The sequence below is a fragment of the Lepidochelys kempii genome, chromosome 3, assembly GCF_965140285.1.
Source record: "Lepidochelys kempii isolate rLepKem1 chromosome 3, rLepKem1.hap1, whole genome shotgun sequence".
Taxonomy (NCBI): domain Eukaryota; kingdom Metazoa; phylum Chordata; order Testudines; family Cheloniidae; genus Lepidochelys; species Lepidochelys kempii.
Genome location: NC_136382.1, coordinates 205,111,364 through 205,138,683, shown reverse-complemented (window position 1 = coordinate 205,138,683; position 27,320 = coordinate 205,111,364). Strand labels below are relative to the sequence as shown.

General features: G+C 48.1%; 2 protein-coding genes across 8 annotated transcripts in view; one reads left to right on the top strand and one right to left on the bottom strand.

Moving 5' to 3' along the window:
* Positions 1 to 502: 502 nt before the first annotated feature.
* BANF2 (BANF family member 2) lies at positions 503 to 20,876 on the bottom strand. Of its 3 annotated transcripts, XM_073339724.1 has the most exons (4): positions 20,663 to 20,876; positions 6,446 to 6,730; positions 2,336 to 2,464; positions 503 to 714 (listed from the first exon to the last, which is right to left on the bottom strand). In XM_073339724.1, the coding sequence occupies exons 3-4, from the start codon at positions 2,459 to 2,461 to the stop codon at positions 568 to 570; spliced, it is 273 nt and encodes a 90-aa protein (XP_073195825.1). In that variant the 5' UTR covers positions 2,462 to 2,464; positions 6,446 to 6,730; positions 20,663 to 20,876; the 3' UTR covers positions 503 to 567. The 3 variants fall into 3 exon arrangements, with proteins under 3 accessions (XP_073195825.1, XP_073195824.1, XP_073195826.1); XM_073339723.1 differs by lacking the exon at positions 6,446 to 6,730; XM_073339725.1 differs by lacking the exons at positions 6,446 to 6,730; positions 20,663 to 20,876 and adding an exon at positions 5,599 to 6,423.
* RRBP1 (ribosome binding protein 1) overlaps positions 19,516 to 27,320 on the top strand; it is a 55,761-nt gene continuing 47,956 nt past the window's right edge. For 4 of the 5 annotated variants that reach the window (XM_073339722.1, XM_073339721.1, XM_073339720.1 and 1 more), the window contains exon 1: positions 19,516 to 19,606. The gene's annotated coding sequence lies outside the window, so the exon portion shown is untranslated. Of the gene's footprint in view, positions 19,607 to 20,163; positions 20,281 to 27,320 lie in introns of those variants that run through there. The other variant, XM_073339719.2, reaches the window with a different exon arrangement.

The window sequence follows — 27,320 nt, the reverse complement described above, 5'->3', positions numbered from 1 at the left end:
GAAGAATCATGCTTAGTGTCATGTAGAGTCAATGGCTGATTTTGAAAGTGTTGGCCTGAGTGAGTGGCCCAAGGTCACACAGGGGAAGCTGGAAATAGAACCCAGATCTCCTGGGTGCCTGGTGCCTTAACCACAAGACCAGCTTTCCCCTCTCAGGTTCTAATTTGGCAAGGCACTTAAACCCCTGGCTAACCTTCAAGTCTACGGGTAACCCATTGACGTCAGCTGGGCCACTCCTGGGGTTAGCGTTGGAGCACGTGCTTCTCTGTCTTGCTGAACCTGGGTCTGAGAGAACAGCTGGGCTAAGAGGGAGAAGTTCCAGGTTTCTCCATGGGCAGGAGGCTGTTGGGCTAGACTCTCAGTGACTCCAGAGGGGTAGCACAGGGATAACGAAGGACAGAATTTGACCCACTTAATCACCCTGCACAAGAACATACAACAGTTTGTTTGGGGGACAATAGAGACTCTGTTAATCTAATAAGAAGACATTGAGGCTGGACAGTTCAAGGCAGGAAAGACTTTATTGCAGTCCACAGAACACACCACGAGGGCTATGCAGCCAGCTCCCTAGAGGAAAGCGTAGCACCAGTCTGTCAGACAGGAGGCGCACCGCTGAGCCTGGCTCGGACTGGCTCCATATGCCCCTTTCAGCCACCTTTGGAAAACCGCATGGTCCTTTTTTAAGAGGAGGAATTGGCCCAGAAGGATGTATGCCTAGGAGGAGGAACAGAATGAGTTAGTACAGCTAATGAGTTTCCCCCCATCCTCCCATTTGACTCCATATCCTGGAGTAGCTGGTTAATTTGAAACTCTGGCCCACTTTATGGTCTAAGCTTTGCCAGACAAGTAACTGCTTCTCTTCCTGTGGTGACTTCATTAGGGGTGTTCTGCCAGGATAAGGAACTTTGCCCATTTTTAGCCTGGTGCTTAGCTCTCCAGAACGAGAGGGAGGCCAGGTTTACTCCGACACAAGTGTGCGACAGGCTCCTAGCATCATTAAAAGAGGAGCCTATCTGTTGCGTGTAGTGCAACCTTGGGCCTTGTCTGTCCAGCTCCCTCGAAAGGGGCTGTTTTCATGACGCGAGGCTGTTGCTGGTTAACTCCACCCCATAACCACTGGAACAGGGTCTGTCCTAACTTTGTGCTGGGCGTGAATCAGCCAGGAAGTGGTCCCCACTTCAATCCGCTCTTACAATTGCTAACATTTCAAGTTGCAATCAAAATGGGTAAGAGACAAGGACAGGCTCAGGGTTGTGGGGCCTAAACATTGACCTGCCTTGACAGTCACTGTCTGCTAAAGGAGTTAGCTCACAGATTCTGCAGTTGTCCCATTAGTACCGCAGCAGGAAATGGACCAGGCAGTAGGAGGTGTCCATTACCTTCCATCAACAGCACAACTCAAGAGTCACCTGGTTACTACAGTTTAACAAAATAAGGTGGCATCAGCTATCTGTTGCTGTGTGACTTGCTTCCCGTGCATCCCATGGCAACCAAGGCAATGCACGTGCACTAGGAGAGAAGGCCACGCACGCAGTGACCATAGCGGGCTGTTCTGCACGAACTACTTGACTTTGCAGCAATGCTACGGGTGCAGACGGGATCCAGTCGTTACACAAAACTGATCCCCAACACGGACAGGTGGAGCAGGGTTTGCTCTTCTTGAAATCTACACAGAGATCTTCCCACACCCCTTCTGTTCACTTTCTTTCAACCAGCATGCACAAAAGGTTAACTGGACTAGAAGTGTAAATTTTTTTCCCCCTGGGGGGGAGACGGCTAACCGGCATTCAAGGAAGGTAGTAAGAAAGCAGAAGCATCCGTTTCTCCAGTGACGGAATTTCCCAAGCCCGCACTAGAAACGAAATAGCTCGACCTTCTTGAGCTTAGCTGCTGCCAGACTTACCATAACGAACGCATGACATATATATTTTTAATTCCATACTCCCACCCTCCCATGGGAAGTCCTTGTGGCTTTCTTACAAACAAATTCTGCAATGGGGGGGAATGCATTTCAAAAAACCAAAGGCATAGTTTGAATATTTCTGGTTGGACTGTAAGGAACTGTCACGATGCATTCACTTTAAAATGGAAAAAATTTGACCTTGCCCCTTTGAATAACATTCAGTCTTGCGCCTTTGAATAATTCAGCATAACTACCCTCCAGAGTTTGGATCAAGCTATGGTAATGAAGTGCCTTTAAGACCATAATAGCAGGAGAAACTATCACAAGAGCAAAGTCACAAGAACACAGTCTTCTTAAAATCAAGTCCTCTCACAGTACCTGCTCCATAAATAGAACAGAGCTTGGGAAGGAGTGGGAGGAAAAGATGGTTACCTTGTCAAAACCCTTTGTAGCTAATTTTAGTCCAAGCTCGTCATTAATGCCATCCACTGCTGTAACGTCCTTATCGCCCATCGGCTCAGACACAAACGCTTTGAACTTCTGGGTTCCGGTCGCCATGATCTGTCACAGCAGCAGTGTGAGGGTGGGGAGGAGGCAAAGAACAATCAAAGGCCAATGCTGATATCACACCTATTGGAGTCATCCTGGAAGACCAGCCCTCCCACAGAGCAAGCATTCCCCTAAGCATCCCTCCCTTGTTTTAATCCCAAAGTTATCCCCGTTCCATACAAATCCGACTTCCCCCTACCTCCCTGTTTTGATTGCTGAAGTTTATTAACATCAGAAGTAAATAATCGGGAACCTGAGGTTAGAGAGTTGGATACTAAAGGTGGGTCGTTTCAAGATTCCTGCATGAATAGTTTGCATGTCCCTCATTTGGTTCTTCAGTGGTGCACAAGGAATGCCTCACACAGCTCCCACATAAGGCCCTTGCTCCCTGTTGCCTGAGCAATTTTTGTCCTGTATAAACTTCATTTTCTATCCCATTAAAAAAAAAACAACTAGTTTACACCTAGGGTGATATCTGACCTGTAATCACCTACTGCTGACTATTGTGACTCAGCAGCACGTCTGAAATATCAGGCGGATACCGGAACATCAAGGCATCCAAAGTCAGGGGCCACTTTGAGACTTTTTGCTTCAATCAAGACGCATCCTTATGTAGCTACATGGGGGAAACGAGCACACGGTTTCCAGCCACGGGGCAGTTGCATTGTTGCCACCAACAGCGTAGACCGGGCGTAGGCAATTATACCGCCTGCTCGTGACAAGCTGCTCAGAGGCTGGCAGCATCAGGGGAGCTGCACCGCTGCTGATAAACTGGTATGGATTTCCCCCACGTGCAGGCGAGCTCAGCGTCTAATGAGCTGCAGGCCCCCACAGAGAAGAGCAGCAGAGTCCTGGCTCGCCCCGAACCACAGGGCGGCACCCGTGGCTCAGCTGGCTAGCTAGTTGCTGCCTGTCAATTCCAGCACAGCACCAGTGTCCCTACCCGTCGGTCCCCTTCCCCTGCCCGGCTGGGCTGGTGGAGAGAAGCCAGCAGCAGAAAGGGGAGGGTGGCAAGAGCAAGCCAAACAGACTGGGGCCACTTCTCTACCTTCTCAGAGACCTTGGGCTTTAGCGGCCTTGATGGAGAAGCGGCAGCAGTGGGTGCTTCCCAGGCCTGCCCCGCAGGACCACACCCAAAGGTCAGGTTTGTGACGACACCTCCCTCCCCACCATGGCCTGGGCTGGAGACGCCTTGGCGGACTTCAACTGCCGCAGGCTTCTGGAACCCCTTTCCCTATGACATCACTGCCCCTTGCCACGGGAAGAGGCCCGTTGGGTGGCCCGTGTTTTAGCTGCCTGCAGTTTCTCCATTGAGAGTGTCCTGATCGCAGCCGATGGGAGCGTGGCAGGGAAAGTGGCTGCCCGCTCCAGGGCGAGCGCTCATCAGCTAGGAACACTCCTGCTGTTATAAATATTGCACAGTGCGATGCAATAGAAACCTAACTCATAAATACAGCGAATGCAGGTTATACCACGTCCCTACCCACAGAAGGGGGACATTTTCAAGTAACAAGTAGAGGGTTTTAGCTCATCCCCCTGTTCATTCGTGCATCAGGGCACGACTTGCAGAGTCACTGAGCACTGACTCCAGTGGGCATGGGGTGGAGAGGATCTGGAGGGACTTGTGGACAGGTGGGGATGATGGGAGGTGGCATCTCCTGCCCCTTAAGGCAGCCTGTGTGGGAAGGGGGACCCCAGAACAATCTGTTCACAGCCCCCAGCAGGAAATCTGCTGCAAAGACAGTATAGTTCCCAGCTGTATTAGCCTTCTGCTCACTGAAACCCTTTCCCCACTTCATGGAGGGGTGTGTCTTCATGGCTACGCTACAGTTGCACTGGCAGGGAGTTGGAGAAGAGACATCTCCAGAGCCACAGGATTTGGGGGCTGGACCCCCAATTGGTTCCACGCAGAGCAAGGCAGCCCCCTCCAGACACAGAGTCAGAGGAAGATTTACAAGAGGGAATTCACAGGGTTTCTTCTCCCCAGCCCCACACCAGATTGTGCCATAGGAAGACATGATCTCCCCCACAATTGTCGCCTGGCACAGTTTCAGCACAACAGACATGGTGCATTTTCTAAAGATGGGAGCCACATAGACATTCAAGGTTATAATTAAACCAATAGTCCTATAAACTCTAGATTCACCACCCACCAGCATGAGTAGACACAAGGAGCCAGTTATCTGATACAAAAGTTGTTTATCTATCCCTCCTAATCCTCCATCACAACACCCTATGCCACACTTAATTGCAACTGGTAGCAGGAGTTTCCACTGCCCTTATAAACCTGCCACTTCTTAAACCAAAAAACATAAACCACTTGCAAAACACACCAGGAGCCAGAGAGCAGAAGGAACAGCCAGCAAGCAAGGAAATAGCAAAAAGCCCAAGCTCCTGCTTTTATAAGGGGTAGGAGAGGTGGCTGGCTACAGGAGCTCAAAAGGGACAAACTAGGGAAGTTAAGTGCAATAGGTTGTACCTCTCAACTCCTTGTGCATTGTGCCTATAGGATTATATAGCCTCCTAGGTAATGTATCTGTCCCTCTCTGACTAAAATAGTGCATTCAAATCCTACAAGAGTTGCTTGTATTAAAATTTCTGCTAAGTTTTATTAATGATTATTTATTTTATTTGTGTATTTCTATAGCAGCCAAATCATGGTCAGTGCTATGCAATCCTATCAAAAGAGCCCATGCCCCAAAGAGGTCACATTCTAAAACCTTTATTCCATGAATGCCCCTAGAGATTTTTGCCATTGCAAAACACAAGGCTTGTAAGACATGCTCCAATGTTAGAAAAGAAATGCTGAATGGCTAGATTGGACGGGAATGCTGCTTTCTGTGTGACTAATGTGGGGCGCGACGTGGGGATCATGGCCCTTATCCCACAACGAAATCTACATGAGCAAAAACCCTGCATCCCCATGGAGTCTCGCTCATTACAAGTGCAGGCCTCAATGTTCCTCACTGAGAAGTGCATGATTTTAAGTAAACTAATAAATCAAGTGGAGAGATCTGGAAATGCATCAGCACTAAGCAACAGGGCTTGCCAAAGCTTTCCTAGCTAGCAGCCAGAGACTTGAGGCTATAAAATAACTTATCCTGTTTTAACCTCGTCATTGTACAAAGCTTTATTTATTTACTCACCTGATCCTTGTCCTTCTTCCTTCCCTCCCCAGCTGGGTGGCTTGGTTGGAAACACAGAGTAAAAGCCGCCTACAATGCAGCTGTTGATCAGTCAACAGGGGCTGCTTTGAGCATAGAGGTGTAATTGTGTGGTTGATGACTATGCTGTGCTGATGGAATAATCTCTGGTGTATGTTGGAGGTGGCGGGGGGGGGAGTTCATTCCCTGGTGTGTCTTCCTGAATGACATCTGGATCAAAGTTATAGGGCGAACTTTTTGCTGCTCGCTTGCTCGTTAATTAAGGGGACTCTAGAAGTTCCCCTATGTAGTGCAGCATTCAAGGGAGCGTAGCCACCCTTCCTCCCTGCCGCAGTATCCGACAGTTGGGGGAGCAGTGGGAGTTGCAGCCCCTTCCTGTACGGATCCTTCATCTGCAAGATGGATCCGCTTGTCTGTTCAAAAGGACAACTACAGGCGGCCCATAGGGCTGAGATGGAAAGAAAGCTGGGCTCAGTAGGTCAGTGTCCCTGGAGCCCTATGGGCAGAGCCACCACTGATAGAGGCATAGCAGGATTGCTGGTCACTCACTCACTGAGGACACGATCCTGCCGTGATCCAGTGCCTAGCCCACAGGGGTCCACAGAAGTGCAGGGGTCTGCTTGCACTAATGGGACCTAACCTTTCATTGCCTTCTCACACAGCCTCTGATGCCGCCGGTTCAGGTGCCCTGGTTCTAATGATTGGATCTGACATCCCTGCAAGAGCATTTATTTCTACCCTCCGCGTTTCCTAATTAACAAGGTGCGCCCAGCTCTGACTCCTTTCATTTCACCCTCAGATGCAGCAAACCTTCCTTTTGTGCCATCACCTCAGGCAGCTGTCGCCGGGTCGCTGCGGCATAGCTTCGAACGGTTGCTTGGTTATGTACCAGGGTTGGTACGTGTGCCCACTCTTTCAGGGGTCTGGCTGTGAACTTTCAGCACCGCTTTTACCACGGAGAACTATTTCCAATACACTTCCCTTTCTCTCTTCTTCTCGTTTGATTAAGCTTCTGAGCTGCAGGACTTCACAAATCAGGGCCGTTCTCCGGTCGGCTAGGTCTGTTTTCACAGGCACAGTGCTGAATTCTCTTGGCTTGACATTGCTTTCTTGGCTACATGAGGACAGGAACAAACATTGCAGGTTGGCAGCAGAGCCAGCCTTAAACAACCGTGGCCCCTCCGGCCCAGATCCTCACAGGGATTTAGACACCTTGGTTTTAATGGGAGGATCTGGGCCTGACTCCTTGGGGCCAGCACAGAGTCACAATTGATGGGAGCTCACCATCGGTTTACCCCATCAGCAGGAAGACTGATGGGGCACAGATACCCCCTCCACCTCTCTAGCTTGGAGCAACAAAGTTTGTAATGTGCACCCTGATCCAAATGTCCCAGTTAAATCTACTCTAGGAATAACTCTGGGGGTAGCTTAACATGAGTTTCACTGGAGGAATAGAGCCATATAAAGAGAATCTTACCCCTCTCCCTCAAAAGGTTTTATACTTAAGCTGCTTGGGATAGGGACCATCTTTTTGTTCTGGGTTTGTGCAGTGCCTACCACCATGGGGTCTTGGTCCATGACTGGGGCTCCCAGGTGCTACCACAATACAAATGAATAACAATAATAATAATCATTAATAACCGCTGCCCAGTGTCAGACCAGAGGGCCTTCTACTATAAATTGCTTCAAGGAAGGTACAAGAAATCCTGCAGGGGATAGTAATGGGATAATCTGCCCGCAAAGGAAGTTTCCCCCTGACTCCCACTAGTTAGAGGTTAGTTTAAGCCCTGAAGCATGAGGGGTTATAGTCCTTCCTAAACTCTTGAGGTTTTTTGGTTTTGTATTATTATAACCCTAGATATTCTTTTTAATCATATAATTATAATTAATATAGCTTATCAAGCGCTTTTTATCTACAGATCTCAAAGTGTTTCACGAAAGAGCTCAGTAACAATATCACCATTTTACAGATGGGGAAACTGAGGCACAGGGAGGGGAAGTGACTTGCCTAAGGTCACCTAGCAGGCCAGTGTTAGAGCTAGAAACAGAACCCAGCTCTTCTGAGTCCCAGTCTAGTGCTCTATCCACTAGTCAACACTGTCTCTCCAATTCCTTTTCTGTCTCCTACTATGCTCTTTGTTTCAATGCTATCTTGTGGCAATGAGTTCCGCATGCTAGCTGTGCACCATGTGAAAAAGTATTTCCTTCTGGGCACTAATCCATGTTTGGTGCGACTGCCCACTGGTGGGAAAATGTTATCACGGTTATGGGTGACTTGCCTGATAACAGAGAGTGACAAGAAACACTTGGTAGGATTTATTTGTCCAAACCAATAAAGAAAGTAAAAAATCAAATGAAAATTCAGTTCGTACAAGTTACCATCCTGGGGTGGCTGATGGGATGTATAGGTCACATGTGCCAAGAAAGCAGGGGAAAAGTTCCTGCAGGCCTAGGAGAGGCAGCAGGTGGGCTCAGTTAAACTTGTGGCCAGGGGCATGGGCATTAAGTTAAATCTGGGAATTCCTGAGGTTGAGAGGATGTTATGTGGGGTGAACCACAAAGGGAGAAAAATCAATCTCACCTTGTGACCCTCCAGTAAAGGCATTTCTTAAAGGGACAGCATCTAGTGGTGGGAGTCTTCCCACTGCTTTCACTGCAGTCTCCTCAAGGCAATGGGCTTGATCCTCCCTGCTGGTATAAATCAGCAAGCTCCCTTTACGCTCCACCGAAGTGACCCTGATTTACTCCAGCTGAGGACTTGACAGGTATCCATGAGGCCAGCTTTGGAACAGCCCTGATTGCAAGAGCTCTGTGGCTGTTGCAATCAGTGGCAGCCATGGTTTCAGGGCAGATCATTTTGGGTCTGGCTTCTGTATAAAGAACGTGCAAGCTAATAGGAACTAATGTGCTAAAGATAATTAGCACAATCAAGCAAGAGTGCTGTGCTTTGAGAGCAGGGAAATATAATTGACAAGGGGCAACCAGAGGCTCAGGATGTGATTGCCTAGAATACCTCAGGAGATAAAGACCATGAAGAAGAAAGGAAACAGAAATGAGAAGCAACATGGGGCTAGACAAAACCAGGGGAATGTTAATATAACAATGGAAAAATAATCCTACTGTGGGAGCTTTCTGTAGTGGAACTGGGGTATGGACTATCTCTGGCCTGCTAGAGATCAAAAGCCATGTGACAATGAGAAACCTTCTGCCAAGCCTCCGCAAGAAGTGGATTGAGGGGTGGCTCAGTGGAGCGCTCCAGCCCAGCCATGCTGCGAGTGTTGTTTTATAGACGAGGTGTAAATCAGAGGCCTTGACAACTTGTTGCTAATACAGATCCTGGGGCATTTTCGTTATGCAAAATCAGGAGGTGTCCTGGCAGAAAGCTAGGGGAGTGTATGTTCCCTACATACAGCCCTGGGGTCAACTGACCAAGGTACTCTGTACTTTTTACTGTGCGCAGTGTTGCTGCTTGGTACTTAAGGGGAAGTTGCTTTGCAGTGTTGAGTGAAGAGATGCTTATGCATAGAGGTCCACTTACATCTGTGATATCAATGGGCTGCACAGGTGTAGCTGGGCTTAGAATGTGACCCACAGTTTGGAAACCAATTTGTAGAGCAATTTCTGTAGATTAAAAGCACTAGATAAATTCTAGGGTTGCCACGCATCCAGTTTTCACCCGGACAGTCCGGGTTTCAGCTTGTATGTCCAGGTACCATTTAACAAGTTCTGATGTCCAGTTTTTTTTTTATCTGGGGGGGGGGAAGAGATGGAGAAGGGGGCGGGGCTTGGGAGAAGAGACCGAGAAGGGGGTGGGGCCTCAAGGGAAGATGCAAAGCAGAAGGAAGAGGCGGACTGCGGTGGGGGTCTAGTTACTAGCAATTAAAAAGGTGGCAACTCTAATAAATTCACCCATTATTTTTACTTTGCAAAACTGGGGAAATATTCAGGGCAGAAGGATTTAACTATTTACAAACCACTAACATTAATGGGAGACCTGCAGCTAAATCACTTGACACTGTACTGGATGTGTGTCGTGGTGAGTTTTATTCATATCTGCATTATCGTAGCACCTAGGGGGTACTACGCACCATACAAAATAAGAGACAGTCCAGCTCCCAAGAGCTTACAGTCTGAACCGAAGTACCGTGCCCGTCTCACGGGGGGGAAGTGAGGTACATGCAAATTAAGTGACTTCCCCAAAATCACACAGGAATCTTAAGAAGCAGAAATTGAACCCAGCCCACTTTCATTCCAATCCAAAGCGCTAAATGTAAGACCTGCCTTTCTCTCCTCCTCCTTTCTTTATGATGACAGCCTGTTCACGTGATGCACTTCGAGTGCCTTTTAGTTGATTGATTTAATCAGTGTGTTTAGACCAGTGCCCTTTTTGTGTGTTGGTGGGGGTTGGGGAGAGCGGCCCCAGTCCTGTAAGGTCTTGGCACCGCCCCTGGCTGCAGTATCCGGGGAAAAATATGAAAGCCCTGGAGTCTCTCGCAGGGGCTGAGAATAGAGCGACTATTTTGGGATGCCTTGCAGAAGTAGCATTACCATAATTAGCAGAAAGTGCTCCTGATTAGCATATTTTTTCACTTCTTTCATCACATCTGTTTGCGCAGAACAGTCACTCATTCTCATCTCCGCTGTGGCGAGATGTACCAGGCAATCAACGAGACCCTTTGACCTTTGACAGCCCCTCTTCAATAGCAGGGCTTGTTTTCTGTGCACCAGGGGAAAGATGTCTGGCCAGATCCTCAGCTGGTGTAAATCATCACAACACCACTGCAGAGTTACATCAGCTGAGGATTTAGCCCAAAAATTCAACAACATTTTAAAATGATTTTGCTTCCCTGACATTTTGTCATTGATTCCACTAAAATATTGAATTTTAATCTCACTGGGGCAGGGACGGTCTTTCACGATGTGTCTGAACAGCACCGACCGCACCGGAGTCTCACCTCTAATTGATCCTGTAAAACAAATGATAGGAATAGAACATATGTGGATGTAGCCTTCAGCTACCTTTTTTCCCTCTTCTTCCTTCTGTTATCAAAATTCCTTTTTCTCTCTTTGATCTCAGACAGTAAATGCCTTCGGGAGTGAATCCAGTTACAAGACTGTCTGCTGAGAGTGCTGTCTCAGACTTGACACTAGTAAGATGCGACAGCACTGACTGGAGATGTGTGTCACTGTCCTTAGACCATTCTGGTTCCTGCCTGAGGGTTGAACAGAACATTCAGTCAGAAGTGTAGTTTTTCAATCCCGTCAGTCTCTAAGTACTTGATCCAATGCACTGATGTGACTGCTGCTGGAGTACTGTGTCCAGTTCTGGTGCCCACAATTCAAGAAGGGTGTTGATAAATTGAAGAGGGTTCAGAGAAGAGCCATGAGAATGATTAAAGGATTAGGCAACCTGCCTTATAGTGATAGACTCCCTGAGCTCGATCTAGCTTAACAAAGAGAAGGTTCAGGGGTGACTTGATCACAGCGTGTAAGTATCTACATGGGGAACAGATATTTGATGATGGGCTCTTCAGTCTAGCAGAGAAAGGTCTAACATGATCCAATGGCTGGAAGCTGAGGCTAGACAAATTCAGACTGGAAATAACGCACGAAGTTTTAACAGTCAGGGTAATTAACCATTGGAACAATTTACCAAGGGTCATGGTGGATTCTCCATCACTGATCATTTTAAAATCAGGATTGGCTTGTCTTCTACACGATCTGTTCTAGGAATTATTTTGGGGTAATTCTCTGGCCTGTGCTATACAGGAGGTCAGACTATAATGACGATGATCCCTTCTGGCCTTGGAATCTATGAGTGCCTATTGGAGCACTTACTGGCTTCAGTGGGCTGTGGATCAGGCCCTAATTCAGTAGTTGCTAGTCGTTCCTGTCCTGCAGTTGGGGTGGCACAGGAGCCAGCTATGCCAAGACAGCAGCCATGCCAACTGGGGACTCCCACGCATCAGGGGAATCCTCAGCTGGCAGGATCTGCCTGCCTTCCACTGCCTTTCATGGCAGCACAAAGGGGCTGGAGTGGGGCTCAGGACTCAGCCCAGCAAATCACATTTGTATAAATGTATTTAGTAGGAAGTAGGGCAGTGAAATCCTAGATACTCTCACACCCAAATGTGCCCCCTCTGGCCCTCCACACCTTGAAACCAGCCTCACTAGTGGTGGCTTTATCCCTAGCTGATAAAGATGCTTCTGAAGGGACCATGTTCTTTACCAATTGGAAGGCACCAGAGGGAGGGTGTTTCTCAAGGGAAGATGTTCCCAGACCCCTCCAGCAGGGTGCCATGCTTACAAACTCCCTTCTGCAAGTGGCTCACTGCACATTACTGGCTTTGAACACCGGGGCAGAGTCAGAGAGAGAGGATTACGAAGGGATGGGGCAGCATCACATACGGAACTAGTGATGAGGGGTCATGTGACTCTCAGCAGTGCTAGACTGGAACCCACTCCTGGGGCAAAGGTTAGGGGCTACCCTCGGTATGGGAAAAGACTTAGGGATAGCAGGGACTCGTAGTCCTTCCAGAGGTGACCTAGAGAAAAGCAGAGAAGAATCCCACTGGTTTGATGGTCTGTGCCCAGTGCTCCTGATGCTCAGATATTTGGGTGTTCCTCCCACTTTGGCAGCACCTTTGGGAGCTCCTCATCACCTTGGTCGTGTTGCAATCTGTCGCTGCTTCAGGGAATCGTGCCCGTCCATGAATGGAGCTGGGCTGGCAGGAGACTTTGACTTGCTGACTTTGTGATGGCACCGTGTCTTTGGAAGGCAGGACCTAGGAGGGCATCCGACTGATGCCAGGTCTATAGAAGACAGTTAGGCCGACCCAGCTTCATAGCTCAGGGGTGTGTGTGGAAACCCCCCCCCCTTCCCCGAGCGATGTAGTTAAGCCAACCCAACCCCCTCGTGGAGACAGTGCTTGGTCGACAGATGAATTCTACCTTTGCCCTAGTTCCGTCTCTCCTGGGGTGGATTATCTCCAGCGATGGGGGAAGTGAAGACATAGCCTGAGAATCAGGAGATGGACGGAGGTTCTGTCCCCAGCTCTACCACTGACCTGGGGTGTGACATTGGGCCAGCCGCTTCCCTCTCACTATTTGTGTGCCTCATCTCTTTAGATCGTGAGCTATCTGGGGCAGGGGTTCTCTTCCTCTGTGTCTGGAGGGGTTCTGATCTTAGATGAGCTCTATAGGTGCTTCTCGCATACAAATAGTCCAAATGGGTGTGTGGTCCTTATAGGAATGATATACGGTGTTAGCAATAGTGCATATAATTACTACAGGTAACATCAATCACACTTTTCATTGGTACTCATAAGTGTTATATATTTGCACAAAGGCTCATCAGAATGTGCAGTAATTGTAAATAATAGGGCTATGTCACCCTACTGAGGACTGTCTATGAAATGTAAAAACCATAAGAGTGACCCTAGTTGTTTCTGACTATCACCAGCACCAACACAGAGAATGAAAACTGCATATGCAAAGTTGGATTTATTATTTAAAAGTGTATTTTTCATGGCCAAATTCTGCAGCTTTGCACCACCAGTTTTCAGACAATAATTTCTGGCCAGAACTGAAATAGTTTTGATGGTCTCATCCCACTTTCTAGTTGTCTACATATAAAAACCACATCAGAATATGATGTGATTGACAGCATCTGTTCGGGACCAGAAGAGAAAAAGTGGTTTAGGTCTGGGAGGAGAGTAGGAGTGAATTTCTCATGAAAAGGCAGGTGGAGGAAAGGAAGGGAGAAGAGTTGGACCCTTTCAAAGCTGTAGCCTAGTTGCAAGGTGCGATTTCAACCAGAAAACCTGTACAGCAGTTGGAAATGTCTAAATAAAAGAGCCTAGTAAGCTATTTAATAGGACAAAATGCAAGAGGAAAAAGGACACTTGAAGAAATGGAAATAATGCAAATTTGAAACTGATCAAAGGCAATACTTTTCACACAATGCACAATTAGTCTGGGGAACTCATTGCCCCAAGATATCATGGAGTCCAAGAATTTAGCAGGATTCAGAAAGGGATAGGACATGGGTAACAAAGAATATCCAGAGTTATCACAGGAAATAGGAAAAAAATAAGGATGTTTTGGAAGGGATATAAATAGATTTGGAAAGATTAGATTTTTATCTGTAAATGTCGATAAATGGCAGTTTCACAGTACACGCACAAGCCAATGAAACAATATTTTCTAACTTTACCTGTCTGTACATTTTGATTATTATAGAAGGAAAGTGTTGCTTGGGAACTTATTGGAATTTGATTTAAGGACATTTACTTTGTCAACATCACATGCCAAAATAATCGTCTATGTTTGAACAGTTATAAAGTTTTAACTTTTGGAATCTCAGCGTCTATCGTCATTAAATAATTATTGCCTGACACCCGCCCCCCCAGCCCCATTGTCTAACCCAGCATAAATTTGCGCAACTGTGAAAATTTAAATTGACAAAAACTGGGGGGAAAAGCTTAAAAATAAACATTGATATTATCCATCAAAATGATCAAAGAAAGGAATCAGTCAGATTCTGGCCACGTGTAGATAGAAATGCCCTCCTCCCCAGAAACTGGGATTAGAGAGGATTAGCAGACAATGGAAGGAGAAAGGGTAATGGATGAAATGGGATATTTGGGGGCTGTTACTCTGAAATGTTATGAAGGACCCCTAAGGGCTTCAGCCCAGAAACCAGCATGTAAGCTGGGTCCCCTAGCCTAGTGTTCCTTTTGGGCACTGCCTGGGATTGTTTCCTAATGTTGCTTAGGGGGAAAATGCCTTTTCTAGCCTTACAGTACAGCACGGGGCACACCTAACGCCAAGTCAGTCGCATTACCAGAATTGTCTAGGGGAGTGCTTGTCCGTTGTCTGCCAATTTCATCTAGTAGATGCTTTGCCTTCTGCCTTGAGCTTGGTTCTTTTACATCACTTTCAGTGCTTCTGGGAATCAAAAAACGGCAGTGCTTCCTCGATAAGCCCGTAGACCACCAGTGGGCCCCAACGCCATTGGCACCGTGATTTGTGGGCAGGAAAGGAGGTGGGGCCTTTTATGCCATGCTCCCCACAGCATGGCCAAACTGGAGAATGGCTGTTGCAAAGGAATTTGCTGAGGTATCCCACCGCATCCACGCAGCTGTTGCAGGAGGGGCGCTAACTTTCCGCATGTGCACGGCGGGATGCAAGCCACAGACGCAGCACAGCTGCGGGCAGCACCTGCTGTCCCTCAGGGAGCGGAAGAGCAGTGCTGAGTTGAGACCAGGAGACCTCTCTCATTGCAGGAGGTTTTGTGTCTAGCTGAGCATGTCCGCTGGAGAGCAGAGGGAGAGCGGGGGTGGAGCTGGAGGAGAAGAGCAATCTCCCGGGCCAGGTGGGGGATTCAAAACCTTCAGCAAATTCATTTTTTCCACTTGGTGTCTCCGCTTCCCCTGTCTCAGCCCCCAGTGTGAACAGGCTGCCGGGACAGTGATGCAATCCAGCTACAGTAACCCCATGCCCTTCCCTTACTGCAAAGTACTGCTCTGTTTGTTTTGTACCCATGCTCTTAAAATGCCAGCCCTCTAGGGCAGGGAACCTGTTATTTGTCCGGCACAGTTCTCCTATTGTACAGGGCCTTTGGCCCCAGAAAGATAACTAATCAGTGTCACCGCTAGCCAGCTCCTCCCCACCATGGCTTTGCCACTAGGCCCCACTGGGGATATAAGCGGTCTTCGACACTCCTGATTAAGCACCCACCGAAATCAATGGATGGACATCTTCCCATTGACCTCAATGGACCCTTACTAAGGCTACATTTTGTTCCTCCTAGATATTAAAGTTTATGGGCCAGTTTGTCCACTCTGCTTCTGTCCGAGGAAGGGACTCTATAGATATCGTGGATATGCTGGTGGGGTGTGATGCATGGGGAACTCTGGCTTTTGGGCATCACCCATCTTCATCTCAGCCAACAGAAGCATGTCTGTGGATCCTCTTAAGCTTTTTGATACCAGGGACTGGCTTGCTGCCTTCCCAAAGTGTGTCAGTGAGATCTCAGGGACCGGTCGTTGAGAAACACTACTCTAGAGGAACTGAGATGTACACATGCGTGTGCATGAGGGATGGGGCAGGAACACCAGCAGTCACTTTCCATGGCAACATGACACCAAACCCATGAAGACGCCCTAAATCAGATAACGCTGCTTCGGTCAGCATTACCATCCACACTGTCCCCCTGAGTTGTGTGAACTTCCCTGGCTCTGAATAAAGGGTGTTGGACTCCAAGGAGCTCTTGGGATACATGCAGATCCCAGGGTATCTGAGAGGGCTCAGCCTTATGGTAGGAGAGAGGAGGGGGAAACTCCCACTACCTGATGGATTCATGCAATGGAAACTCGCTGAGTTTCCTGTCTATTTGTAGTCCCTCCCATCTCCCGCCTGGCAGAGGACAGTCCAGTCTTACAGCAGAACTGGTTGGGAATTTTTTAACAAAACATTTTTTCCCTGAAAAAATCTGATTCGTCAACACTGAAACTGTTCGTGGCAAAGAGCCCGTTTCCACGCCTTTCCTGACTCAAAAAAGTGTTGGAAAAAGTTTCCAAATTGCCAAGACGTCCTCCTTCGAAATTGTCAAACTGAAAAGTCACGGGGGTTTCTGTTCAAAACAACTTTTTGTTTAGAATGTGCACTGAATTCATGCCAAGAAATTGGTTTAAAAAAGAAAAAAAAGTAAAAAAGAGTCAGATTTGTATTGAAAGGTTTCAAAATGATCGAAACCAGACACGTCACAGGACCGGAACTGAAATTTGGTTTGGTTTGTCGGCTTTGTGAACATTTTTGAGATTTCAACTTTTCGTCCTGTTGTGTGATGGGAAATTTTTTCAAAATCTCAGAATTCTCCTGGGACAGAAAAACAGTTTCCCCACCCACTCCCAGTTTATAGGCTTATACTAATTAGAGATGATGTATATGAAAAGTAAATACATCCCGCCTCTTGGATGCACCACAGAAACCCTCACAACTTGGATTGCATAGTGTTGAAGCTAGATTTATCCATTGTGCTAAATCAGCCCCCGGCCCTAATTCTAAGAAGCTAATGCTGTGCTATCTTTCACCATATTCCACTTGAAATTAAGTGCAGTAAAGGACAGGTTTCAGAGGAACAGCCGTGTTAGTCTGTATTCGCAAAAATACAGACTAGCTCACGAAAGCTCATGAAAGCTCACGAAAGCTCATGCTCAAATAAATTGGTTAGTCTCTAAGGTGCCACAAGTACTCCTTTTCTTTTTGCAGTAAAGGAGTCTTTCTTCCCAGGGAATGTGACAAGGGGCAGGGCTGCAGCATTTCACCAGCACTGAGAATGCTAAATGTATTAAATAATGACTTAGGATCTTTTATTTCTTAGTTAGAATTAGGCTTCCAGACTTGTTTGTGCAGGCTCTAATTTAAGCCTTGAAAGATCCCCTTCCAAACTAGTGCTAAAGCTCTGACGGTAACTTGAACGGGGAAGACTTTGAAAAATAACGAATGGCTTTTATATGTCTCATTGAAGCGCGCACAGAAAAATCCTACACCAGCCTTAGAGTTTTAGGTGGTGCCTGCCAAAGAAGTTTTCACTCTCCTACCCCCAAAAAGAGATCACATAGGACTGAGCTGAGGACCCCATGGAGGGCCAGCGAGGTTATTCCATAGGGCACCTCCAAACTTAATTGGCTCATTTTATATATGAAGGGGAGGGGATGGCCAGAGGTCTGAATGTCACCACCAGCTTCCTGCCCTACGAGGCAGCCCCAAGCTACATGTGTGCTGGTGTTCTTGCACAGCTGCCTACATTTCAAAAAGTTTTGTGAGGGACAGCTGTCCGAACAAGCCACTAGTGTGATGGTTGGTTCTTAGGCCCAGATCCTCAAAAGGTATCTAGGCACCTCCCTGCCTTTGGCCCTGATTCAGCAAGGTTCTTAATCATATGCATGACTTTAAACATGTGGGGAGTCCCCCTGGCTTCTGTAGAAAAACTCATGTGCTTAAAGTTACACAAATGCTCAAGTGCATTGCTAAATCAGGCCCATGCGCCCAGATCCCTAAGCCCATGGAGAGTTCCTGGCAGGCTCAAGGGCTTTACAGGGTTAATATTGGAAGGTCTCACTATATTCGAAAACACAATGGCTGGAGGGCTATGGGTTACGCTGTGTTTTGCAAACATTAATTGTGACAACTCCTGGGAGGGAGGGAGTTGGGAAGAGTTATTATCCCCATTTTTATAGATAGGAAAATTAAAGCAGAAAGGCCAATGCCAAATTTTAAAGTGTCCAATAATTTTGGGTGACTGACTCGAGACACCATGGCCTGATCTTTCAGAACAGCTGGGTCTACCCAGAAAGCCCTTGAAATTGATCCTTAGTGAAGCAGTCTCCTTGTGAATAGACACGACTTGTGGGCAGGTCTGATAAGTCTACTTATTAAGCTAATCAGGAATGTTTCACTGTTTGCCTTGCTCTCCCTCCATGTGTTTGTTTTATCCATCTGCTGTCTTGGTATATACAAGACTGTAAACACTTAGAGGCAGGGCCTATCTTTTTATTACATGTGGTGTGCTCAGTGCTAGTACAAAAGTGATCCGCAAACAGGACCTAAAGGCGCTTCTGAAATAATGTTCCAGTATTTGACCAAATTGAACATGCCACAAAGTAAGACCTGCAATCCCAAACCTTCAGTCCTTTCTTAGATCCCAGTTCTGCCACCATTTAAGCATGTGCCTATCTTGCATAAGCACTTGGACGCAGCATGGTCTACTGGACAGAGCACTAGACTAGGACTAAGGAAACCTGGCTTCTATTGCCAGCTCTGGGCAAGTCATGGTTCCACTGTGCCTCAGTTTTCTCATCTGTAAAATGGTGATAATGGTACTGACCTTCTTTGTAAAGCACTTTGATATCTACTGATGAAATATAGTAAATAAGAGCTAGGAATTATTAATTATTATTAGTAATTTAACCCAGGGTTAGGTCCATTTATGTCAATGGGATTATTTGTAGGAGTAAAGAAAAGCATGTATTTACATATTTGCAGGATCAAGGCCTGAGGTAACAGCCCCCTCCCCTCACTTTGTAGTTAAGGAGAGTTTTGTCCCAGTTAGGATGGCTGAATTTTGGGCTCCTGCAGTCATTCCAGATTATGAATTATATACTCATTTCATTTCTTTTAGTGGAATAGCTATTAACAACCCCAGTAGACAAAGCCCTTAAATGCCCTAACAAGTAATTGATTTTGCAATCATCAGTCATAATCGGATAATATTTGTAGTGCCTAGGACACTCCAGCCAGGACCGAGGCCCCCGTTGTGCCAGGTGCTGTACAAATGCATAGTGAGAGACAATCCCTGTCCCAAAGTGCTGACAATCCTTTATTTAATTAATCGTTTTCACTCCTGCCACCCACACGGTTGCCAGAGAAGGTCAGAGCCTGGAGAGGCCGGGTGCAGGGCAGAGGAGACTCCAGGACGCCCTAGTAAAGCGTGTGTAACTAGTATGTGTAAAAGGGAATGCTCTTCCTTGCTCTTATTCTCCAGGTCGAAGCCTGCAGCTGGCAAACTACAACTCCCATCATTCCGCTCGCCTTCAGCGGCCCCATTGGTCTCCCGGCTCATCCACTCGCAAGAGCCCTCCCTCCCCGCTGTCTCCTCTCTCACTGGGCCGCCGCGGGCTTGACTGGCGGGGCTGGCACCAACCGCCGCAGGCCCATGCGGAGCGGCGGGGGCGGGCTGGAGGGAAGCCTTGGGAAAGGCGCCGTGCCAGCGTAGAAGGAAAAAGTGCCACGACTCCACAGAGGCGGCGAGCGGCGGAGGGGCGTTGGGGGGCTCTGGGCATCGGACGGGGCAAGGGCAGCCGGGCGCATCGCCCAGCCAGCGGCGCTGTCTCCTCCAGCCTGGGCGGTGCGTTGGCAGCTGCGGAGCTTGGAAGGGGGCGTCTCGTTGCCGGGGCGAGAGAGCGAAGTCGGAGGCGCCAGTCAGGTAGGAAACTCGAACCCCCCAAAGCCGTTTCCCCCCCTTTCCTCCCCCGCTTGCAGCTGCTGCCGGGGAAGCTGAGCCCGGGATCTCAGCCTGCCAGGGCCAGCCTTCCGAACTCGGGGGCGCTCCGCGTTCCATGGAACCCGGGTCAGCGTTCCATGGAACCCGGGTCAGCGTTCCATGGGGTGCCCCCAGCGTTCCAAAGAGTTCCTCATCGGCGTTCCAAAGAACGCCGGGCTGGGAGCACCCCACAGCTGCGGCTAAGGCGATGCGGGACAGACTCCAACCCTGTGGTGCTGGGGAGGGTCGCGATACCTCTCCCCCACCCTAGATCTAATGGGGGAACCCCCCCCCCCCGGTCGGCTAACACTACGCGCCGAGCCGACCCAGCAGCATCCCTCTCCCTCCGGTAGCTAGTGCTCCGCTTCCCCTTGGAGGCGCCGGGTGAAGTTGTGTGGCTCCTCCGGCCACGTTCACAGCTGGAGCAGGAACGGGTTCCGTGGCCGGAGCGCGCACAGCTGACGTTGCTTGACTGGAAGACTCCAGGGGATTTAAATGCCTCCTGGAAGCCTTAAGCCAGGGCTGGATAATTGCGTGGAGGGAGCCAGGGGCCGGTTTGGCGTGAGATCCGCGGCGAGGCGGCCCCTGGACTGCGATCCTCTTGGAGGAGGGGGCTGGTAAGGTGGGCACCGGGGCGGCTTCTGGCTGTCAGGCTTTGCAGGGACGTCGCGAGCTGCGGCTGGGTGCCCCAAATCCCTGCGCACGCCTCTCTCCGGCCTGGGGCGCCGCGGGGCAGGCGGCGGGGCGGGGGGGGGAGAAGAGGATTAAAACGTGGCGGGGGAGTTTGCAGAACAATTCGAGGCGGAGTTTCCGCCTCCCCCGGGGCCACCCGTGCCCTGTCTGCCGAGCCGCCGCTCACTCCGCTTTCATAAGCGGATCGGTTTGCAGCGAGCTCACTGGGGGGGGGCTGGTCCCTTCCGGATGAATGGGACCGCGCTGTGCCAGAGGCGGTGCGGAGCGACGACGTGCTCAGTCGGGGAGGGGGGGGGGGGCGCTTACCCCTGCCCAGGGCACCGCGGACGGAGCCTGCTCCAGCGGCGGTTTCCTCCTCTGCTGTTCGGATCCCGCGTCCCCAGTCCCTTCGCTTCAGCGCTTGCAAAGCAGGGGGGCCGCTAGCCGTGAGCTCTGCCCGCTCCCTGAAAGTGCTCGGGGAGTCCCCGCTCGCCTGTCCCTCGCCTGCAGCCGCTGGCAACCCCGCTGCAGGCTCCTTCCCCCCCCCCCCCCCGGCTGCTTCCGGATGGATTAGCGGCCGAGCCCTGGCCGCTGCTCTCCCCTGGTGCAATCACAAGGCTGCACCAAATAAAGACCTAAGTGTCCCCTTCGGGGAAACTGAGGAATGTCTGCATTTCCCTGCGCCATTTCCTTAACGGGGGGGGGGGGGGAGAGCTTGAGGGGGGATACCAGGGTAAGGGTTTCACAACCCAGGGAGAAGGATTCACATCAAAGGCAATATTTGCTTAACAAATGGGCTAGCTACAGATGTGCATTGGGCTTCTGCGTAGCCTCTGTTGTAGCTGGTCTTGTGAAATCCTGGAGGGATGGGAGCGAAAGTTTTCTCTTTATCTGGCACACCCAACAAGGAGTTAGTTACCCCGGACAGGGAGCTGTAGTAGCTTTGAGGCTGTCTGAAATAGATTGTCCTCAGAGCTAACCTTCTCTCCCCACTGAAACTTTTAACAACCCCATCTGCTGCAAATATTTGAAACAAATTCCTTTGACCATAGTTGGAGGTGATCTGGTGAAATTCTGTAATCTGATTAAATACAGTTACAAGAGGTCACAACCATGACAGGATTTTTTTTTTTTAAGGGAGCAAAGGTTTTCAGCTGTGTTAACCCATAAAATGAGCCATTGACTGGTGCAGAATTAAATGATCATAACAATAGAGAGATGGTACTAGAAATATGAAAACCAGTAAGAACAGAGAAATTACTTGCTATTTCACTCTGCATAGGGCTCTGATTCTGTAACTGACTACATGACCATGACCGACTGCATGTTGTCAGTTGAGTGATTGGGACCTAGAGGACCCAGCACTAGACTGAGACTCAGATCTGCGTTCTGTTCCTGCTCTACTACTGGCCTGCTGGGTGACCTTGGGTAAACTGTGTCACTTTTCTGCCTCAGATGCATCCGATGAAGTGAGCTGTAGCTCACGAAAGCTCATGCTCAAATAAATTTGTGAGTCTCTAAGGTGCCAGAAGTCCTCCTTTTCTTTTTCTGCCTCAGTTTCCCCATTTGTAAAATGGGGATAATGATCCTGACTTCCTTTGTAAAGTGCTTTGAGAAAAGTGCAGTAGAAAAGCTAGGTGTTCTATGCAACCAGTGTATCTGGGGTTGTGTAGAAGAAGAAGAACCAGATATCTACAGGAAGGAACAAAGTTCTAATGATAGCCTTAAGAAGGAGAGAGAGTTGAGGAAAGCACCCATGAGCTTGTAGTGAGAGGTCTCGTCGGGCTGGGTATACATAATGTAGAAGCAGAATAATAGTCTTGTACCAAGCAGCTCTAATGTGACTGCCTCTGGAGTATGGCATTCTTGAATAAGGTGGCCAGAACTGATCTCCGATCACATCGGATTAGAACAAAATAAATAAAAGACAGGTGGACGAGACACAAATGTAGCATAAATCTTTCATGACACCTTCTTACTTGAAGTACTCTGTAGTCACCTGAAGCTACAAATGCTCGAAAGGCCTAGCCATGAAGGAGGGAGATGAATAATTTAAGTTAGTACCAGGGTATATGTTGGAAGACTTCAGTAAACTATCGCAAACTTGTTAACAATAGCTACTGGAGGATTCCTCCCAAGGGAAGATGTGAAAGTTCCACTGTTTGGTATCCTTAACACTAGACCAGTGGTTTTCAACCTGTGGATCCCTAGGAATCTGCAGACTATGCCTAAGATTTCCAAAGGGCTCCGCACCTCCATTCGAAATATTTTAGGGACCTGCAAATGAAAAAAGGTTGAAAACCACTGCAGTAGACCAAGCACAGCACTGCCAAATGTGTAGTAGGGGAAGTATCCTGCATTGGCAGAGAGGAGTCTAGAGATCTAATTCTTTTTGTAAACCTCAACTTCCATAGTTATCCTAGGTCTAAACTTACCGAGTAACATGATTTGTATTGATACTAGTTTTACAAAGACCATAGCTCTTTTAAAGAGAATGATCAGGAAAACCTTCTGTCATTGTGACATCTAGAAAATAACACGAGTTCATCTTGCTGAAGCAAACGCAGTGAAGAGAATGAAGGGAACTGTCATCTCTTTTATAAAAATAACCCTTTGGAAACTGAATTCCAGACTGTTTCCTTGCCAAAAATAATTTACTTATGAGAGGGGCTGCTTCTGAGGCCTAACATTGAAATGCTGCCTTTTCTGGGGGCGTGGGATAAAATTTCAAGGACTCTAAAAATGTGATTAAAAATAGGCAACGTTTTAAGACCCTAAGGGTGGCCTGCTAGACTCCTTTTAGTAAAAGCTGCAAAAATATACCAGGGGAAAATAAAGTGTAAAGCTACCGCTGCAGTTGGCTAGCTTTTGCCGTGGCTCATGAAAAGTGCCTACGCAAGCTTAAGTAACCGATCACCGTAATACGGGGGTGGGGGTCTCTTGCCCGAAAGGTCACTGCACCTCATTGTCAATACTGAACAATATCAAATACCTCTTTGGAATGTTAGTATTTAAAAATGGAGTGGATCCGAGAGAGGTGCATACTTCTCTCCTCCTTAAACCATGGCAGCATCTTCCTTCCAGAACCGCATGCAGTGGGGGTAAGGCTCTCAGAGGTATCATCTGTGCATTAACAAACCACTCCAGCATCCCTTTCTGGCTTATGATGTTGCCAGAATCCCTTGAATGTATCTGCAGGATGAGGATCACACCCCCTTCTGCTCTTCTTGGCAGAAGCCTAGTGATGTTAATGGGGCAATGGGAGTAAAGACTAGTGCGACCGTAACTGCCCTTTTGAATGCTCCAGGCTTGGGTTGTTTAAACCATATTGGTGCCTCCTGTGTTTGGAAGAATGAGACGGTCTCCTAGGATGCCAAAGAAGCAGAACACTCAGCGTAAGGTTTGGATGGTCAGTCAGGATCCACCTCCATGCATTTGTGTGAAATCTGCTTTTCAACCTGTTTTGAGGGGGCTCCGTCAGCCAAAGGCGTCTCTGTTGCCTGCAGTCATGCATGGCTGTGGAGCTGGACAGAGAGTGACTCCAGTTCACTTGGTAGCTCAAGTGTAACTTCTTTTTTCCCCTTGTGTACTTTAACTTCAAAAGCCTTTGGGGTGGGGGGCTGCTCTCGCAACTGATGGTGAGACTAAAACAAAGTGTGGAGGGTGTGATCATTGAGACATGACTTTCTCTGCAATAAATAATCTCCCTCCACCCGTTGTGCAACTTTTTAAATGTGTTTTTTTTCCTAATTGACAAGGTTAGGGGCTTCCATTTTAAAAACTAATGGGGAGCCCCCCTCCATCCACTAGAGTGGGGTTGGAGTTCTGTGGCACTCTTAATTTCTACATCAAGTGTAGCTGTTTTCTTGTCCCGGAGTTGTTGACTTTCTTAATAGCCATTGGCCTGCTACTGCAAACTAACTCGCACGAAGAGTTTTTATGCACCTATTCTCAACAGGTGTTAATGGAACTATCATAAGTAACAACAACCAGTGTGAGTAAAGTTCTGCAGGATCAGGTCTTAGTTTGTCATTCTACTGGAACTTACTTTTTGATTGTTACGCTTTGGCTTCTGTTCTGCTAAAATCATCCCTGATTGTCATGCTGCTAAACACAAGTAAATCCGCTTGGGAGACTCCTCCTGGGACACTCCTCCTCCTCCTTGTTTTGTGTCTTTCACTCTCTGGTGTCACTAGGACTGTTTTGTGAATTATGGCGCCGTCTTTTATATTACAAAAGAGCTCCTTCATCTCTGGCATTATTGCATTGGCCCAAGGTTACCATGCTGTGATACCAGATACTGCATCCACTCACACTCGAACTACAGGAAATAGCTGCAATATCACGGATACTGCTCTGAGGTAGTTGTTGATCACTTAACCTAGAATCTGTGTGATATTTGTGAAAGTCAGTTACTCCTGGAAACCTGCATCATTCTGTATTAAAGAGCCATTGAGCCTGAGTTTTTAATGATGACCACGTTGCTGTAGGCATCTTTGGAAAGGCAAAGACAACGCTTCCAAATCATTATGCACATTTCTTTAAAAGAGCTGGTGTTAGGGTAAGCATAGTGTGCTATGAAGTCACCATAGTCAGGTTGCTTAGAGTAAACTTCTGGTGCCTTTACTAATGTCCTAAAACGATTAGTCCTAAAGACTTGATGGTTCACTAGGGATGGCAGGACTCCATGTAATTTAGTGGAGGAGTCCTGCCTCTTTCAGAAACTCTTAAGGGCGTAGTGCACATATTTAACTTCTTTCTATTAAAGCCATCTCCTTTTTCATAACTCAAAATCATACCTGCTAGTCTTATTCTGTTTTAGTGCAAAGAAAGCTTTGCCTGAACAAGAACTAGTTTTGTGGGTATACTAGACAACACACAAACACACACACACAAACCTTCCCAAGAAGAAAATCTATATGTGAAATTCTCTCTCTCTTGTGTGGCTGTGATCTTGGGCTGAATTTATAAGCATTTTGGGGGGAAAAAGTTTAATATGTAGCTGTAATTTTGTGTGGTGAACATGAAACTAACCTCTTAAAAATCCACCATCAGTCCTGCCCAACTAAACTACCCTGGTGACGTGCGTTCTCCCTCACCTCCACAAGAAGACAAATGCTTTAATATTAAATAAAGTAAACGTGTCTCTCAAGGAGCACAGAAGTCCCCTTTATGGCTCAAATTGTGATGTGAAATAAAAACTTAAAGTTTATGCTGTTTGAGAGACTCTTAAGGTTGCCTAAGCACAAGTCGAGAAATAATGCAGTACCTACAGTTTTAACTCTGCCAGTTGTTTATGCATTGCAGTATAGTCTTAATTATGCAGTCTCGTCCTAACTACTCAAATACACTACGATACCATGCAATTTTATTTAGCTGCAGATGTAGCATCAACTTTAATCGTCATAATAATGCAGTATATCTGTACTGACTCAGGGCCAGGTCTTGCAAAGTCTTACCCCAAATTATTCTACGCTGTTATGTCTACACTGCAGTAAAAACCCTGCTGTGGCAACGAGTCTTGGAGCCCGGGCCACCTGGCTCTGGCTGTGGGGCTGCAAAATGGGTAGTGTAGACATTTGGGCTCAGGCTGGAGCCTGGGCCCTGAGACTCTCCCGCCTTGTCCGAGCCTGAACGACTACAGTATAACTTTACTGCCCCGTAGCATGAGCCAGAGTCAGCTGACCTGGGCCGGCTGCAGCTGTGTCCTGGGTTATTTAATAGAGTGTAGACATACATTTGAGTTGCATTTACATCTCTGCTGAAGTCTCTGCAGGACTTGGGCCCTTTGACTTCATATGCTGGAGAGGACAAACCTTAAGGTTGGCTATCGACTAGTGATTATTAAAAATGCCTTATTTCTGTCTGCTCAAGAAACTGGTGTGCCCTCCTTTGAGTATAATTGAGGGAATGAGGCTCTCTGTGTAACTCACTGCTGAATGTAGTTGTTGTGAAGCGAGGGAGTAGCAGCGCAGCTTCCTAATTAAGGTTGCCTATGATTAGCTGGAAGGAGGGGTAGAATGTCTTAAGCGGTACAGCAAGGGGTTCTCAAACTGCGGTCGCCAAGGCTGGTGTTAGACTTGCTGGGGCCTAGGGCCGAGGCCGAAGCAAAAGACCGAGCCCCATGGCGCCCCAGGGCTTCGGCCCTGGGAAAGGGGCCTAAGGTTACGTGTCTCCTGCCCAGAGCAGAAGCCCTTGGGCTTCAGCTGTGGCCCACAGGGCTGGAGGGGAGGGGTGTTGAGCTTTGGTCCCCCCCTCCTGGGGCCGTAATATTTGTTGTCAGAGTAATATTTGTTGTCAGAAGGGGGGGTCATGGTGCAGTGGAGTTTGAGAACTGCTGCTCTACAGACTAATTTATTTGGTAACTCTTGCAATAAAAGTTTTTTCCTTTCAAACACCTTGGACCTGTCTCTCAAAATAGATGGTTCCCTGCTCCCAAGCCCATCTAGCAAATGTCTGTCTGTGTGCTTCAAAGTCTCCTGGCTGAATCCAAATTAAAATATACGTGGCTTGAGACTAGATGACCCTTGTGGTCCCTTCTAATCCTGTGATCCTATGGGAGACATGGTGGGGCTGGAAACAGTAACATTTAGCATTGCGGTAACATCAAGATGGAGCGTCCGTGTGTTAGGCGCTGTACAAACATGGGTCATGTTCTTATGGCCGAAAAGGTTGGGGGGGCGTGTTTTTAAATAGCAAAATAACTAGTGCGCATTTATGGTGGGATGTACCAACCCCACACTGGGCCTGGGGGGCTAATGAGAGCCCGGGGGTGCAGTCAGCCTGGCCTTGCGTGGAGCACACGTCAAGCTTGGTCTGAGGAGTTCAAAGCGCTGCCCAGGAAGGAGAGCAGCCCTGTCTCTCTCTCCGGGGAATAAGCGCGGCCAGGATCAGGGAACTGAGCTGGGTGAGAGCCTGGCTGGAGGAAGGTACCCAGGCAGCTGGGAAGCAAAGCGGCAGGAAGTGAGCCCGCCCAGGGTTCTGG